At 27.3% G+C, this 17,553-nt stretch overlaps 1 protein-coding gene across 1 annotated transcript in view; it reads left to right on the top strand.

Moving 5' to 3' along the window:
* Positions 1–13,692, top strand: part of Wnt10 (Wnt oncogene analog 10) — a 73,732-nt gene extending 60,040 nt beyond the window's left edge. Inside the window, exons 3-4 of the mRNA XM_075357714.1 lie at positions 9,612–9,892; positions 13,461–13,692. Of these exons, the coding sequence (XP_075213829.1) occupies positions 9,612–9,892; positions 13,461–13,692 (513 nt within the window). The remainder of the gene's footprint in view (positions 1–9,611; positions 9,893–13,460) is intronic.
* The last annotated feature ends 3,861 nt before the right edge of the window (positions 13,693–17,553 follow it).

Genomic DNA, 17,553 nt, shown 5'->3' with positions numbered 1-17,553 from the left:
AATAAAAGAATGAAAGAGTGAATAAAACTAATTAAAACTAATATGATAACATTTGAACCTAAAATCAAAAAGAAATCCAACAGGGTGTATTCAGACGAGGACAGGCGCCAAAGATCAGAACGCCTCAAAAAGATGTGGGCAAAAAGAAAAGAAGCAAGAATAAAACAACTCACACGTTTCGGAAATAAGAAGAACCGATTACAAAATGGACTGGTCCAGAAATTGAACTAAAGTGATCCTGTGAGGTCGTAAAAGCAACAAAAAAAAAATGAACGAAAATTTGATATTTTTTCCCAACCGCACTTGAAAAACAAAGATTAAAATTTCTCGGACATATGATCTAAAGACTAAATCATGAGACTGATCATAAGACTAAATAAATAGATTTTTTAAAAATAACTAAGAAAGTAAACAAGATAAATAAAACAGATGAAAGAGGAACTTCAAAATTTAAGGATAAAAGAGGAGGAGGATTGTTTGGATATAATGAAGTTTAGAGAAGTAATTTATAATCCAAAGGTTCTTGTAAATGATGGAAGAAGAAAAAGCACCAGAAAAAATCATCAGAAGAAGAAAAACGGGTGCTCTGAGAAAATGAAGGAAATATGGAAAAAAGCAAGAAGAAATAATATTTCTTTTTGAGGTACCTAGTAGGCCGCTTTGAAATAAAACAAAAATTAAAAAAAAAAAAAACAATGAAAAAAGATTGTATAATTAAAATATTTTTAAATTTATATTCTTTTGTTTTGTTTTTTTACCTCACTTAAATAATAAAAGTCTAGATTACAAAATTAAAAATACATAAAAACTTGTAAGTTAAAGTATTAAAGAATTTGTAATTTATTTTAAACTTGAATACACCATTCGTTCAATACAGTGTTTTTCATTGCTAGTAATTACGAAATATTAGAAGACTGATAGGTTGAGGCGAAGGATTAGTTATATAATTGCAGTTGTAAAGAAATTAGGTCTCGCCCAACCTAGATATTATACTGCGTATACATTATGAACACTACTCAACAGTAGATTCAATTTAGAAAAAAATATTATGTTTACTTCTCATAATTCTTAGTTATTTCCTAACGTTTTTTTTTCCTTTTTTTCTTCAGTAGTACACATATTTTAATTGTTCGCTTTCATTATAATAGTAATAATTATACGAGAATTAAAATTTCCGTTGTACTGGCTAAGCGTTTCCATCAAAGCAAAGCATCATTTTAAAAACTCATACAAATTTAGAAGAATAATTTTTGAAAATTAGCTTACAGATTTTAATAGAAATTGTATAAATGCATAAAACGTATAAATATGTAAGTACCATATGTATGTATATTTTCAAATATTAAAAAAAATCAGCCCCGTAAATTTTTGTTTAAAATTCCCTTAAAAAGAATATAATGTTATTTTAATCATATTTAGGCTAAAAAAATTCTTATATATAAATTTAGATAGGATTTGTAAACAACTTAAATTTGTAATATAAGGCCTTTGATCTGATTATTAAATTTTTTATAGTTTTCTATTTAGCTGAGAAAGAGTTAAAACTCAAACTGTAATGAGTGAATGGGGAAAGATTTTTTATGCGAAATTTTGTAATTTTAACACTAAATTACCATCGCCCACCTTCTTAGATTTTACACTGCCAGTCTTTTTTTGTCAACCGAGTGTCTCTCATTTAGATTTGTCGTGTACTGGTGGCAACAATGATTGATCCTGGGAACAGACTACGACGCATAACTTCTGGTACTTCATTAAATATTTTGGAAAAATTTTGCATATTGCGTAACTTTTATCCCAGTACTATTCATTCACTTAACTAGTTTTACAAATAATGAACGGAATTTAACGCAGAAAAATAAAATGTACAAGATGACTTATAGCGTCAGACTTTGGGCACTGCATGTGTTCCTTACAACATCTTACAGTACTTCAGGATTTCAAAATATTCCGTTTAATTACAGTAAGCCATTATGAGAAATATTTGGATCTTGTCAAATATTTGAGTTAATTGAAAGTCAACAAAATTGTTTATTATAAACATATAATAATTTATGATTTGATTAATTTATGATTTGATTTTAATTATTAATAGTTTAATTAATATTAATTTTATGATCAAAGAACGGAACTATAGAAACAGGTAACAAAAGACAACCAATCAGTATTTCACAAATTAACTACTAAATTTCAACCTTTCTATATTTTTTTTCTATTTTACATGAATTTCTTTTTCATGAATAAAATAATTATACATAAAATTAAGTTGCTATAACATAATAACATATTTTTATTTTATTAATAAAATAACAAAGATAACGTTAAGAACCGTTTAAACCGTAAAAATTTAGAACTAGACTTACATTTCGATTTTAAACAATCAAAAGTAATAGTTACAAAGGAAATAGTGGAAAGTAAATTTAACAAAAACAAAATAAAGGATAAAAAGTAAGCAAAATACGTAATGAGAATGGACAGCAAGAATTACCAAAAAAAAAATCCCTTTCGGCAAGCCGGAAGAGAAGGTTGATTTCACCGGTGAAGTAGGGGATAAAAAAGATCTCCACCTTAAAGTTAAGAAAAACTTCAAATTTACTCAAAAATTTCACATGTTTAGCATACGACAAGCCCCATCTTCTTACAATTTCAGCAACATTTTGGTCATCCCTTGCCGCAAGGGTTGATCATATCAAAAATTGTTACAGACAAAAGTTTTAGGTAATGTTTAGAGGGCTAATTCCCACTTTAAACCGATTCGATACTATCCCTATTAAGGGAGGTATGATTCTTTTTTGTCTTCAAAACCCCATTTTTTCTACCCCCTGGGCCAATGATTGGTGACATCAAAAATCTTTACTTAGATACGTTTTAGGCCCTTATTCTAAAAATAGTAGAAACTTTAAACGAATTCGACATTTTACTTAATAAGAAAGTTATAGTGATTTTTTGTTTTTTCGAAAAAGCCTCCGCATTTCCACCCTCATAGTCCGATTTTGGTCGTTAACGAACTCAACTGAGATTATGAGACGAGTGATTTTTAAGGAACAATTTGAAAATGATTGGCGCAAAATTACGGCAGTTATCGTGTCCACAAGAAAGTGAAATATATATAAATGCATTTATAAACTTTTGAGCTGACGGTGGTTTTGAGATCTGGAGTATATGAAACACGAAGATATGTCGAAATTTTGCGGAGGTCGAATCATGGCACACATTACATACTAAATTTCTTATGAAATCGACCTAAAATGTTTGTCCTTGTCAATAAGAGTAAAAGCGGCAACCGATAGATCAAATGCATAAGGAAAAACATGGAGGAAATGAAAACCACGTAAGAAGCAATATGGAGCAGAACATTATTTTGAAAAACAATCCAGAATTTAAGAGTTTCAAGTTAAAAGAGTAGAAGAAAGGTAATAATCTCATCTGGACAGAAAAAAGAAGATATTAAAGTGAAAGAACTACTAGAAGGCCAGAAAAAAGAAAAAGAATTGGAAAGTATGAAAGAGACCGAGTGAAAGTTATTTTATTTGGCCCATAGATGGCCAAAATCGAAAAAAAAAGATTCTAAAGCCTCAAAAACAGAATATCCTCTGTGTATTTACATGTAACCAAAGTTTTAAAAAACAGAACTTCCTTGGAAATAGTCCAAGATAGATTGATTTAAAAATTGTTTGTATTGCCTAAATTTTTTTTTACAAAAGTTTATTGCTATTGACCAGATTTTTTGAAAATTTAAATATGCATTTAGTTTTAGATTGTTACTTTTCGTAAAAGTTTCTCCACTCTTTTCTTTGTTCCTTTATTCCAAAAAAAATGGGTTTATATAAATTATCATTTTTATTATGATAAAAAATTAATAAAATATTTTTACCAATCTCTTACTTATTTTTTAAAGTTAATAGATAATTATTTAAATACATTTAAATAAAATTTAAAAAATGATTTTATAGTTTTATTTAAATGTACATATACACTTAACTAGATAACTTGTCCGTTATACGTGTATGATAACATCCGCAGTTGTTTGTAAAACAATTATTGTAAAGGATAGAAATTATTTGAAGCCAGATGATCCGAGTAAGATGTATTAATCAAACCAGCCAGTGTACTCATAATAGTGAACATGGCGATTTGGTACGGTCACCTGTTGTTGATTGATTACTCAAGCAGCGCTGTCACAATATTTACCGTAGAGCCATCACTTATCATTGTTATTATTATTGTACAAGCTCACCATCACGTATCAAAAATCCCTCTTGTAAGGCCTATTTGTATTGTCAAGCTGACATCATCGCTTTCATCCGTTGGTAACAAATAGTCATTGAAAAAAATTTAATAGTTTTACTACGCTCTCTAATTTATTGATAGCGTATATGAACCTTCTATATTGTAGATACTTGTACATCTCTTGTTGAAACATATAATTTGTTAGGAACGGTAGAATATATATTCTACATGACTGAAAACTTTTTATAAGTTTTCAGATGAAAGTGTTCATTGATTTTCGGCTTTATCCCATACTGACTGAATTATCTAAAATACTTTTTTAAAAAAATGTTATCAGCCTAATTTTTAGGCAGATTTCATAAGAAAATCTAATGTAATGGGTATCAATTCCACTTCCGGAAAATTTCGACATATCTTCGGGTTTCAAATTTACCAGACCCCAAAACCACCGTCAGTTCAAAAGTTTATACATACATTTATATATATATTTTTCACTTTCTTGCGGATACGATAACTGCCGTGATTTTGCGTTAATCACTTTCAGATTGATACATAAAATATAACGACTCAAAATCCCGGTCGAGTTCGTTAATGGGCAAAATCGGATCGGGGGGGCTTTTTAAAAAAAAAAAAAAATTTCTTTATAATTTTCTTATTAAGTACAATTCGTTTAAAGTTCCTACTGTTCTTTGGATAAGGGTCTAAAACTTACCTAAGTAAGTTTTTTAGATCACCAACCACTGGCCCAAGGGGTTGAAAAAATGGGGTTTTGAAGACAGAAAATCATACCTCCCTTAATAGGGATAGTATCGAGTCGGTTTAAAGTGGTAGTTAATCCTCTAAACATTACTTAAAACTTTTGTCTGAAATAATTTTTGATATGACCAATCCTTGCGGCAAGGGATGACCAAAATGTTGCAGGAATTGTAAGATGGGGCTTGTCGTATGCTAAACATGTGAAACATTTTTCACATGCAACCATTGTCGTATTGAGTAAATTTGAAGTTTTTGTTAACTTTAAGATGGAAATCTTTTTTATCCCCTACTTATCACCGCTGAAATCTACCTCCGCCTTCCGGCGTGCCGAAAGAGATTTTTTATATTATGAACACATACCAGTATTTATATTTTTCAGTTACTGAATAATTTTTGTAAAAAAAGAAGAAAATATTTTATAATTTAACATAATGCCTGCTCGATAATTCCCCGAAGGTAATTTTGATACGAGTTCTAATTATCAACGTATTCTAGTCTGACACAACCAAGTGATGTAACAAACTACAAGACACTCTTTTCACGAAACTGACCCAAACGAATTCTTTAAACTACTCAAAGATAGATATTGCGCTATTATAGATAGGGATCACAATATTTAAAAATTTACATTTTTATTATTAAATAATAAAGTTACAAAGGAGAGACGAAGAATCTACAAATTAAAAGCAGGCCAGTATAAGAAAGAAAATTTCCAGTGCAAAACATATTCTGCTATCATCTAATAATTATATTTTCTTAAAAATATTAATTTTTGGATTGTAGTTCTTAACAGTGGGAAAAAACCAAGAAGGGAAAAAGTAGAAGTTCTTAAAATCTAGTGTTATAGGAAGATTTGTTGAAAATCAGGAGAGTCGATAGAATACTAAATGAAGAGATCTTAAAGCGACAGAAGGAGAGGAAAGTTTGAAATAGAATCATGTAGAGAACCAAACTAAGTTGATGGGTCACATATTACGAGTAATATACCTACGTTTAGTTAATTTTGTGATCAAAAGATAAATAAAGGGTAAATACTGTAGCGGAAGACAAACATTGAGATTTAAAAAACAGATTCTGAGGATGTAGTAGTAATATACAAAGTAAAAAGGAATGAAGAATAGCAATCATTTAACCAATCAAATTATTTATAACTCCAACAAAAGGTCAATATTGCAAGCATATTGAAATTAACTTAAACTAGTTTTATTTTTGGGGATTTTATGGCATAATAATATAACATAATTTTCTTTTTAATTTCTTCTTAAGTATTTAAATTTGATTCTCCATCTGATAAATTAAAGCAGTTTGTTATTCAAAATCGATAAAATCCCATATACTATTATGTTTTCATTAAATCCTACTTTATCTAGTATAATCTGTGTAACTGACATGAATGGTTTTATGCCTATTTCATAAAAATCAGTGTAGTCATTCTGAAGTTCACCTCCAATCACATCAGCCTATACCTTCAGATGTAGAGATCCATTATTTACTGAGAGCAGAATTTTAAGAATAAGTAAATAGTAATTAAATAATAAACTACCTGGGATAAAACGTGTAAAAATCTCATCTCCTTGGTTTAGATAAAAGTATACATTTTTAAAAAGAAGGTAACTTTATTGAAAGAATGAAGCAAGGTATAAGTATCAAAATAAAAACAGAAATTCTTACAGCTGCCTTTGTTATAACTATCTATTTATTTTGAAATAATTTTGCTTTTAATTCGACAAATTGAAAGCATAGTTTTATTTACCATAAGGTAACATTTAAGTAAGGCTGTTTGATAAATCCCTCGGATTTTCGACCCTTTAATAAAAAGGTGGAACCCAGAAACTTTAAATATCTCTAGTTTAGCGTCTGTTCTAATAATACCGCCACCTCTCTGATAAAAAGCAAGGTACATTTCAAAAGAACAAATATTTCCAGAAAAAAAATTCATCGATATTTTAATCGTTTATTTGCACCACTTAATTTTAATTTCGGAAATACCTTTTTTATGAGAAAACATTGGACAATATAGTTTATAAAAATTTATCATAAATATTGTTACTGATTAACAGATAAAAACAGTAGGATTTACTTTTTGTAGCGAAGTTACAGTTATCTACAATCATGACTTACAGAAACATAATGGTGAATATTGCTTAATAATTGTGAACTCACAACCGTTTCAGCCTGCAATTTATCGATTTGGAATAACAAACTGCTAGAAAACTTAATTTTATTAGTAAAGGGCGAAAAATCATGTAATTAGAAAAAATTCAAAAAAAGTTTTGGAATTTTTTTTTACGTTAAAAAGTTTAATGTATTATTTATTTTTTAGCGGTAAATCTAATACTTTCAACTGTTATTACCATTTTGTTACTTAGAATTTGTTTTTAAATGGTTCAAATTTTATTGCATGTATCGCAGTTATATTTAAGGTTTCTGAGTATTTAAAATCTATAGCCTCGCGATAAGAGCTGTAAGTATGTACCCTGTTTTAAATCAACATTACTGAATTTAATAAAATTCAAATATTTTAAGTTTTCAGACATTAATCTGGAAGAGTTCAGTTTATTGAATTTACAGATTTAAAGTGGATTGTGTAGCAAAATTTTAAGTTTCAGTATATAATTAGCCTACACCATTATAAAGATTTTGAGTGGCGTATTAGATATCGTTTAAATCATTCGTTACCGCTAGTTTTGGTGCACTATTTACATATATTTACCGTATGAAGCTAAGTTAACCATAAAAGATGTTTCAGAATATTCCGTTTAAAATTTAATTCACACCAATTTATTCATTTAATTTTAGTCTACTTTTAATTGACTTTATTTCTGTATATTATTAGTTTTTATTACATTTTTAAGGTGAAAAAAGTTTACAAAAGTATTAATTATTACGAATGCAACGGGTTAAGTATTAAAAAGTTTCCAAAAAATTATATATAAAAGATGATTCAATTACCGTTTCATACTTATTAATCATTAAAACCTTTCCGAATAACGAGAATTATAATTATATATTATCGAGGTTTCAGTACACAGTTATCTTTCTATGATAGTTTATGATTTACCTTCGTCTGACTTAACTCTCGCGCACTCTATAGGAAATTATATTTATCTCTTCCTATTCCACTGGCTAATAAAAGTACACAATGCACAATGAAGCGATTAATTTATATTCAGAAAAAGTAGTCGACCTTTAAATAGCTTTAATATTAATGAAACATAAATACCAATACAAAAATAGATAAATAATCCAATTGATTTTAAGAATTATTGCAGTTGAATTTATTATTATTATTATTTGATTATGTTGAATAGTTAAACATATTTTTAGTTATAATGAAATCTTCCACAAAAAATGTAATCATTACAGTCTTTATACATTATATATATACAACTACTTTTGTTACTGGTACAGGAACACTCTGGAACATATAGGTCACTTTTTATTTTGATAAATCAATTATGTTTAAATTTAGTGATGTGTCATTATACATTTAATTCATTTATAATTCTGTTTCACAGCTAAATCAAGAAATAATTTATTGTTCTTCACTTCAACAGTTCTACTATAAAATTAGTTTTTACATAGAAAATATTTTCCAAAATTCAAATGTATATCAAAGATCAAATTTAAAACAAAATAATTACTTAACTGTTATTCTTAAAAAAGATATTTATTAACATGACAAGAACTTACATGTGTATGAGTTTAGAGCTTTTTAATTAATACTTATGCAGTAAGTTGATATATTTAAGCAGTCGTTATTTTGTTTAAAAATAAATTCCAAATAATGTTTTATTTCTCACTTACATTTGCAGATACCTATCTGCAGAAGGTAAAGGGGGCATCAGTTGAAAAACAACTACGAAAGACTGCTTTGTACTATTTGTCACAATCTTTGTCATGACCATAATGCAAATAAAACATCTGAAGTACAAAAGTACTTCATTAGAGTTGTTTCTCATCACAACAAAGATTTTGTATCTAACTGCAAGTTGCTGTGCTTAATAGTGTGAACAAACCATATTTAATATCATATGCATTAGCTGTACTTAGCATGTTAATATACAATATATTTAGCTCAGGGGAAAAGGCAAACAGTAAATGACTTTACCCCTTAGTTTTCCTAGTAACTCTGAAATGGCATAAATGTGATTATTTAGAAATGGGAATTTATTCCATTTGTAAGAGTGATTAATGAGACATAATCACATTCTAAAAACCAATCCATTTATAGTATTAACATTGTACTAGCAGTAAACCTCATAAAGTTAATTTTTTTACCATTGATATTAATTTCTTTACCAAATTCAATCCTGCTTGTAGAAATATTTCAATTTAAAGCCTAATTGAATAAAAACATCAGTAAATCAGTTTTAAAGTGCATACTAAAATAGTGTTTCTATAAAATATTATTTATATTAAAAATTATTAAACGAATAAAAAAACAAAGATTTTTCTGATATTTTTACTTTTTCTTTGTAACTTCAAACTTAAATTTATCTTTGTTAAAAAAATGAATTTCTAATGAACATTTAAAAAAATTATTCTTAATAATAATTTTATTATCATTTAAAAATTTAATGATAATAATCAATTTACTTAATACAATTATTACTTATTTTATTCAGGCAGTTGCAAAAAATATGCAAGTAAAATGTAAATGCCATGGCATATCAGGAAGTTGTGAATTAAAGACTTGCTGGAAGGCTGCACCAGAATTCCGCATTGTTGGAAATATACTTAAAGAAAAATTTAAGTCAGCAGTCCTTGTTGATCAATCAAATTTGGGGAATGGATCACCATTACTAGTAAGAGGAGGTCGAAGACGACGACCTCGTTGGAGGAAACCAAAAAAAAGAGGAAAAAAGAAGAGACGAGATCTTTCCCTAGAACTCCTATACTATGAAAGGTAAAAAATATCAAAGTTAAGGATTTTTCTTTTAATATGAGTAATACCATTAATTTTAATTCTATTATTTATTTATAATTAATTAGTATTTTTTAAACAATTCTTTTATATTACAATATTTTTATTGTTATTTACCTTATTAACAATTAAATTGATCATACAAGTATGTTGTAACTCATATCTGTGATACATTATTTTACATAATTACTTCAAAAATTTATACTTCATACCACAGTACTGTAGTGGAACTATGAAGAATATTGCTGGGACAAAGTGTAATCAGTTATGCCTAAGATTGATTGGCAATTAGTCTGCTATATGCAAATATTTTAACACTATTAAGTTTCGGTTAACACAACCATGAGTATAGCATATATTTAATGGGAATTAGGTGGCTTATCTTAACACAATAAGGTGAGTATACATTACAGTTCTCTATACCACCTGAGAACTCACCTCGAGGTTGGAGTTTTTGTATCAGGAAAACAGTCCCTGGACAGGTTCATAGACCTGATATGACTCAGACCCCACAGAAACATACATATACCTAGTCTGAAGAAACTACAGAGCCCATGTCCTTAATGCAGATTACTTAATGTAAACAACCATTTGATTGTTTAGTCAAAGCCCGCTGAACCTAAGGAAGTATGAAACAAATGTAAGGAAAGGGGGTGAATAATGAGAAAGGGGCCAATTTATTACCTGAGAGACCATAAAATAGAATAAGAACACAACAAAAGAATATTTCAAAACTCTTACAGTTAGTGGAATTCCAACATTGTATGCAGCTAGCTGTGTGTTCCCACACACAGTTCCTTAGAAGAAAAATGTATCTTCACTTTTCTTCTAAAATGAAAGTACATTTCCTAGAATGAAGAAGTTACACTACATTTTCTTTGAATGTACTATGTATTTTTCCTGGGATGGATCTGCAAATTAATGATCAGCAATTTCTCATTGACCGTATCAGATATATACTGTAACAAATTGTTTTTCTTCCTGTTACTGAACAGCCACTAGAGAACAGGCTCAGGCTTCTTCCTTATCCCAAAAATCGTCGAAATACTCAACTGACCTAATAAACTATTCGGTCCGATTTGCTAAAGGATATTGAGTAACTGGGTACTTAAATTTTCACAAATTTTTTATCATAAGAAATTAAATGTAAACAAAATAAAATTGAAAAAAAAATGTCTGTGTCATCTAAGTCAATTTATCAATCTTTATGTTCTTTACACTTTTTACAAACCTATTGTTAATTGTAATCATTATAATGATATCTGATATGATGATAGTTGTAAACCATCATCATTCTAGTTCAAATCTATTTCATATTTATTTTGGGTTGGGCAAAGCACTCATAATAAGTTAATTAATTGTTTACAGTTATAATCAGTAACCTTTTTATGGATATAGCATTGCAGTTTCATTGCACTCTTTATATAATTTTTTGCAGATTTTTGTATTTTCATCTTCTTAGTGCCAACGCTTAAGTACAAGCATGTTTTATCTGTAGTTACATCAGGCCTGGCAAGCCAGTAGCATTAATTGCATTTGCTTATATATACATACACACACCCAGCCCTGGCCGTAGTTGGAAAACTGGTTGGAGAAAACAACATATATACATATTTACTACACAACTTTCTTTAATAGTTTATTAATCTTCCAAGCTACTGGCATAATTTATTTTTCTTATTAGCAATGGCTTATTATTTCAAAGATATTGATGACTATTTAATACTATATTACTTTATGATAATACTGTTTAATTACTATTTCACAGCTAATCCTAGTATAAAGTAAATACAAAAATATTTTAAAAAAATTTTAGTATCTACTTTTGGAAAACTTTAATAAAAAATAATAAACATTAATAAGTTATGTTTTATTCACTTTCTCAATGATTTCATGATTAAAATAACTATGTTGATTGAAGAAGTATTAGAACACTTTTATAATAAAATAGAAAATCCTATCATGATGAAATTCAGTCAAGCATGACCTTAATTAAAATGAAAAAATCACTTTTATCACTTAATCTGGAAAAAGACAGGTACACATTAAATAATTTAGGATGTAAATTATAAAACCTGGTAGTAAAAAGTGGAGGATATTCCTATTCCCAAGAATCTAAGTTTAATCTATGAGTTAATAATAACAAAATGTAAAATTTCACCTTCCCTAAGTTGACAAACTATATAAAACATTTGAAACTAAAACTTATATATTCAGCCAGCTACTTTTTTTTCTGAAAATAGGATAATTTGAAATGCCCTACAGTGTATTTTTACACAAAGGTGATTTAATGTTTCTTTTTATTTATTATGACATTTCATTATCTGGTTACTTATTACCTTGATTTATTTATTTTTGTCCATTCACATTATTCTTACAAGAAAATACATCATCCTTAGTAACTTACTAATTTTTTCTGTTCTTATTAAAATGAACTAATAATAAAGCATCCTTATTAATGGTGTAGTTAGGCTATTAGGTATCCAGTACAGAACTCAGGTATGTCACCCTAAATCCTACACACCCAAACCCCAACATTGAAAGAGTACTCAGATTTGAGTAATTTTCACATATGTTTTAATAATAACATAGTGACTTTGTTTTTACTATTTCAAATACAAATTTTAGGAATTTTTATAATGCAAATACAGCATTTAATAATACAATTATAACATCAAAAAAATATTAAGATAGTCATAATATGCATATTTTATTACACATTAAAGTTGGCTAGCACATGTCAAATACTGGAACTGTACTTCAAATAACACTATCATTGTTATCAGAATCAATATTATAGCTCATTAATAGTAAAATTATAAGAACAAATACAGGTTTTTATCAGTCAGATATATATTTTTATTAAAAAATACTTTAATATCACTTTTAACTTCTTAAGTAATTTGAAATTTGCTTAACATATAATTGTTTACGTTTATATTTTGATTTTGGAAATATTACAGTTTTTGTCTTCCTGCTTTGATTTCAGCAAATTTACTGATAACATAGTCAAAGTTAATTTCATCAGCTATTAATGCTCTGGATTGCGTGATAGCCAAATTTGAAAGTCTTGATTGGTCTCACGGTGAGATGAAAATAATTTTAATAACCTTAGGTTTAGATAAACTTTGTTCACAAGAATCAGTGGATATGTAAATTGCCAAATAGAGTCTTTAGTCTTAAAACTTAATTTGGAACAGTCAAAAAATTCCATTTCAATTTTCAGTTCCAAAAACTTCAATGATGACCATTACTATCAATCTTTTTGTTCGATTTCAGTCACATTCAAATCTCTTCTTACTTGCTTGATTTCAATGATGATGTCTTCTTTGGATAATCAATGATGATTATCTTTTTTGTTTTGTTTCAAACGTTTGAATAGATTGAAACAGAATCCATGTTTTATTCAAAACATGAATTTTGTTTATCTGTTTTTTCCATCATGTAATTTATTCAGGCAACCAATAAAATTTATAAATAATAATGTTTATTTATATGAAATGTAATGTAAAAATATATATCATTTAAAAAAATTGTTTGTTTAATTAAGGTCTCCCAACTTTTGTGAGAATGACCCAACAAATGATATTCCTGGTACAGTGGGTCGTATATGCAACAGAACAAGTCGTGGCACCGATGGCTGTGGCTCTCTTTGCTGTGGTCGAGGATACAATCTTATAAGGAAACGTGTCACTGAACGCTGCAATTGTCGATTTCATTGGTGCTGTTATGTACACTGCAATAACTGTACAACAGTACAGTGGGTATCTGTATGCAAATAAAATCAAACAAAAACTATAAGATATAATGTTTTAATTTACAAGTGTTTCTAATAACAAAAAATACTCTAACGATCTGTTGTAAAAATAACCTGTTTTTTAATTTATTTATTTATTTATAGATTTTTGTTAAAAGACATTTGTGAATTAAATCGTTACTAAGGTATGTGTATAAATAACTTATGTTTAAGGTAATTTACTTATAATAGACCATCATGAAATGGTAAACAGCAAAAAACATACTTATAAGCAGTGACTTTTCTAAATAAACAATGTAAATGGTTTATTTCAAAATAATCATGCTGTATAATAACAGATAATTTTATAAATAACCTTAAAATGATAGAACAAAGTTTTATTACTTTTATAACTATACAAACAAAATTAAAAGAATAAGAGATTTCACTCCAGATCTTAGAGCAACCAGCACAAAATTTAAGAATATCAATAATCTTTAATTATTATTCCAAGAAATTATAAATGCAAATATATCTAAGGTCTTCATTAAGTAAAACAACTATAAACATAAAAGAAATTTCATAAATCACTTAAATGATAACTAGATGTCCAACTGATAAATTTGGCAGAATGCTGGCTTCTAAATCAACTAATACTTGGTTCAACTCCCTGCAAGGTCATATCATCTGAGAAGAGAACTTATAATCAAAAAGTAAACTAAAAATTTCCAAAGTTCCAAATCATAATTTTTATGAATTATTTGTACGTAGCTCCTACAGACTTTGGGATGTAATGATAATTTGTCTACCTTTTATCTAGAAAGTTCTGGATCCAATTAAGTTTGACATTTTCCAATATTCACAAAATTCATATCTTTTCATTGCCATACATAAATGTAACTGGGTATCACCCTGTTAAGAAAAAGTATAATTAAGGATTAGCTGATTGTTAATGAATAAAGAAACTGATTGTAACAAGAAATGAAATAATACCTGGTCAGGATGGCATTTTTCATTCAAATAACAAAGTCCAAGCAAGCAGTCAATTTTTTTTTTAAGAATAACTTATTTATTGAAAAACTAAGTGTTATGGAATGCATATTGTGTCACCAGTTTATAATATTTTTTTTATCGATTGTTAGGGCTACACAAACATAATTAAACTAGAGAAAATGTAAATATATTTATTAAAATAGATTTGTAAATTATTACCTCTCAATATTTTTTTTTGAATAAGAAAATTGAATATTATTTTTAAGTTACATTTACTGATCCTGAAATCTGTGCTAATTCTAAGTTGGAAACTGTCAAATAGCATACCTTGGATCTACTTCTTTTATTTTTATTTTACTAAGTTCTTAGAATATCTTTTAACATTTTTAGATATTTATTTTTAACAGGGCCTAATTTAGATACTTTCACAATAAATGATTAATTTTGATTGGTTTACAAAAATAAAGATATTTACAAAAAAGGGCTCATTTTATTAGTCTAATATCCAAGTAAAAGCAAACATTTAAAAAAGCTCTGGTAATACTGTGAAATGTGAAGTATTTACAATGTTGACATATATATATATATATATATATATATACACACAATCTATTTAGTTATCTAGCATTACACTTTTAGATGTCTTATTATAGAATAATTTGACCTAGCAAAAATAATCAAAAATTAAAATGTTAGAATGTATAAGAAAAACAGAAAATCTATTAGGAAACATTTAAAATTGTAAAACCTATTTTCATAATGATTGAGGGTAAAATGTGCATTAAAGATATTTGAATTTGAATTTGCATTAATAGAATTGTACATGATCACTGTAAATAAGTAAAATAAATTAACCACATCATATGTAAATCTATAACCTGGTATAAATAAAGTTATCCAAAGTTTATTTAAGCATTATAAATATATAGAAAAAATATTATATTTTAAAATATGGAAGAGATGTTTATGGTATGTTAATTTTATGAAATATAATAATAAATTTTAAAAATAATTTGTAATTCATCATTTGTTTTAATACTAAATAACTACATACTAAATAATTTTTTCAATATACTAAAATTCTGTAGTCTGATTTATTACACCCTTTTAATTACCAACAAAGTAATTATTCAAGTCAATTCTAATTACGTTTTCCATGGATTGATTATCTAATTTGTATTTTTATCACTGATTAAAATACTGGAATAATATTCATTGTGAACCTGAAACAAAAAAATTATCTGAAGTAGAATAGAAATATTTTTAATTTTTTATGAAAAAATCCTAGTTATATTTTGATTAATATTTTCAGTAAAAAATGTATATTATCTTGTATATAGTTACTCATTAATTCACAATTATTACTACATTAGTCTAAGTTATTTAACTAATTATTTAATTAATAATTTTATATGTTTATCTGGTATTTGTACATTATCGTGAAATAAGATTTTAATAGCTTAATATAGAACTGTATGATACTTTACTAGGACACGGATGGTAAACATGGACACAAACATGGTGATATGCAGAGGTAAAAATATAACTATAGTTTTTTTTTTATGCCAATAGACACTTTACAACAACTATTCAATATTAATATTATAATTATTATATAAGGTAAAAATGTTAATGTAATAAAAAAAATCAACTTTCACTTCTTAAAAGATAATATAACAAAAATTCTTTGAAAACCACTGGCTAGAACTATCTTTTCAGCAGCCCTTGCAGTATACGAAAAAATTAAATCCAAATGACAGTAGTTTAGTGTATTTACAGAATGACTGTTTTCATATAAAAGATTTTTCAGTATCTGAAGCATAATGTACATATATAATGTGTACATACAATCAACAAAATTAAGTGACAGAGTAGTCGAAAAATGCTAATACTTGACTAACCACACATAGCACACCATTAATGATCCACTGATCATTAATGGCTAGCCCTGTAATAGAGTATCACATGTTAATATAATTACTGAGTACTCATAAATGAAATATTATCATAATGGAAATTATGTAATTATTTTTCAAATTACCAGAAAAATTATTGAAATTTGTACTTCAAGCTAGTAAAATGACAAACTACTATCTGATGAATACTGTTATATAATTAGCATCAGCTTTTAAGGAGATTGATAATATCTTACTCTAAAAACATCACATTCTCAACTTGATGTAGTTTGAAATGAATTTTTGTTACACCTTTAAGAAAATTCACGAGTATTACACAGCTAAATATAAATTTGTAAAACAAATTGTTAGGGATGTAGGATGGAGGAGGCATACCAAAATGAAATGACTAGCACTAGATAGGGAATCTTGGAGAGCTGCATCAAACCAGTCAAATGACTGAAGACAAAAAAATACATAAATATGAAAACAGGCAAGTCATTAGCATTCCTATGTTTAAAAAAATAAAATTTTGTTTGACATTCATCTAATTACTTACTTCAAATAGAGATCCTTATTTTGTTAATATCCTTTAAAATTGTTATCTGATCGTTGAACTTATTTACCTGTATCTGATCTTTTTAATTTTTTTTTGAAAATACACTGTATCTGAATTTGTAACAGCTTAACTGCTAAAGTACTGGTTCTATTAGAAATAAAAAGAAATTAAACTTCAGATTATTCTAAATTTTGCAAACATTATTTTTTCTATAATGAAATCTGTTTTTTCTATTTTATCAAATTAATATTATTTACTTACATTTACACTTGTCTTTTCATGCGATATACTACAGTCAGCAGTGGACTGTGCTGTAGTTAATCATCCATAACATAATATATTTCAAAAACTAAGCTGTGCTAAAATTCAATAATGTTACACCCTACAGTGTAATAGTATTACCTACAGAAAATTAGTGATGATCCCATGACATCATGTTTCATTGGCAAGTAATTTAGTA

Source organism: Lycorma delicatula, chromosome 2 (assembly GCF_047948215.1).
Source record: "Lycorma delicatula isolate Av1 chromosome 2, ASM4794821v1, whole genome shotgun sequence".
NCBI lineage: Eukaryota > Metazoa > Arthropoda > Insecta > Hemiptera > Fulgoridae > Lycorma > Lycorma delicatula.
The sequence above is the reverse complement of the archived record's forward strand: the minus strand, read 5'-3'. Positions and strand labels throughout refer to the sequence as shown.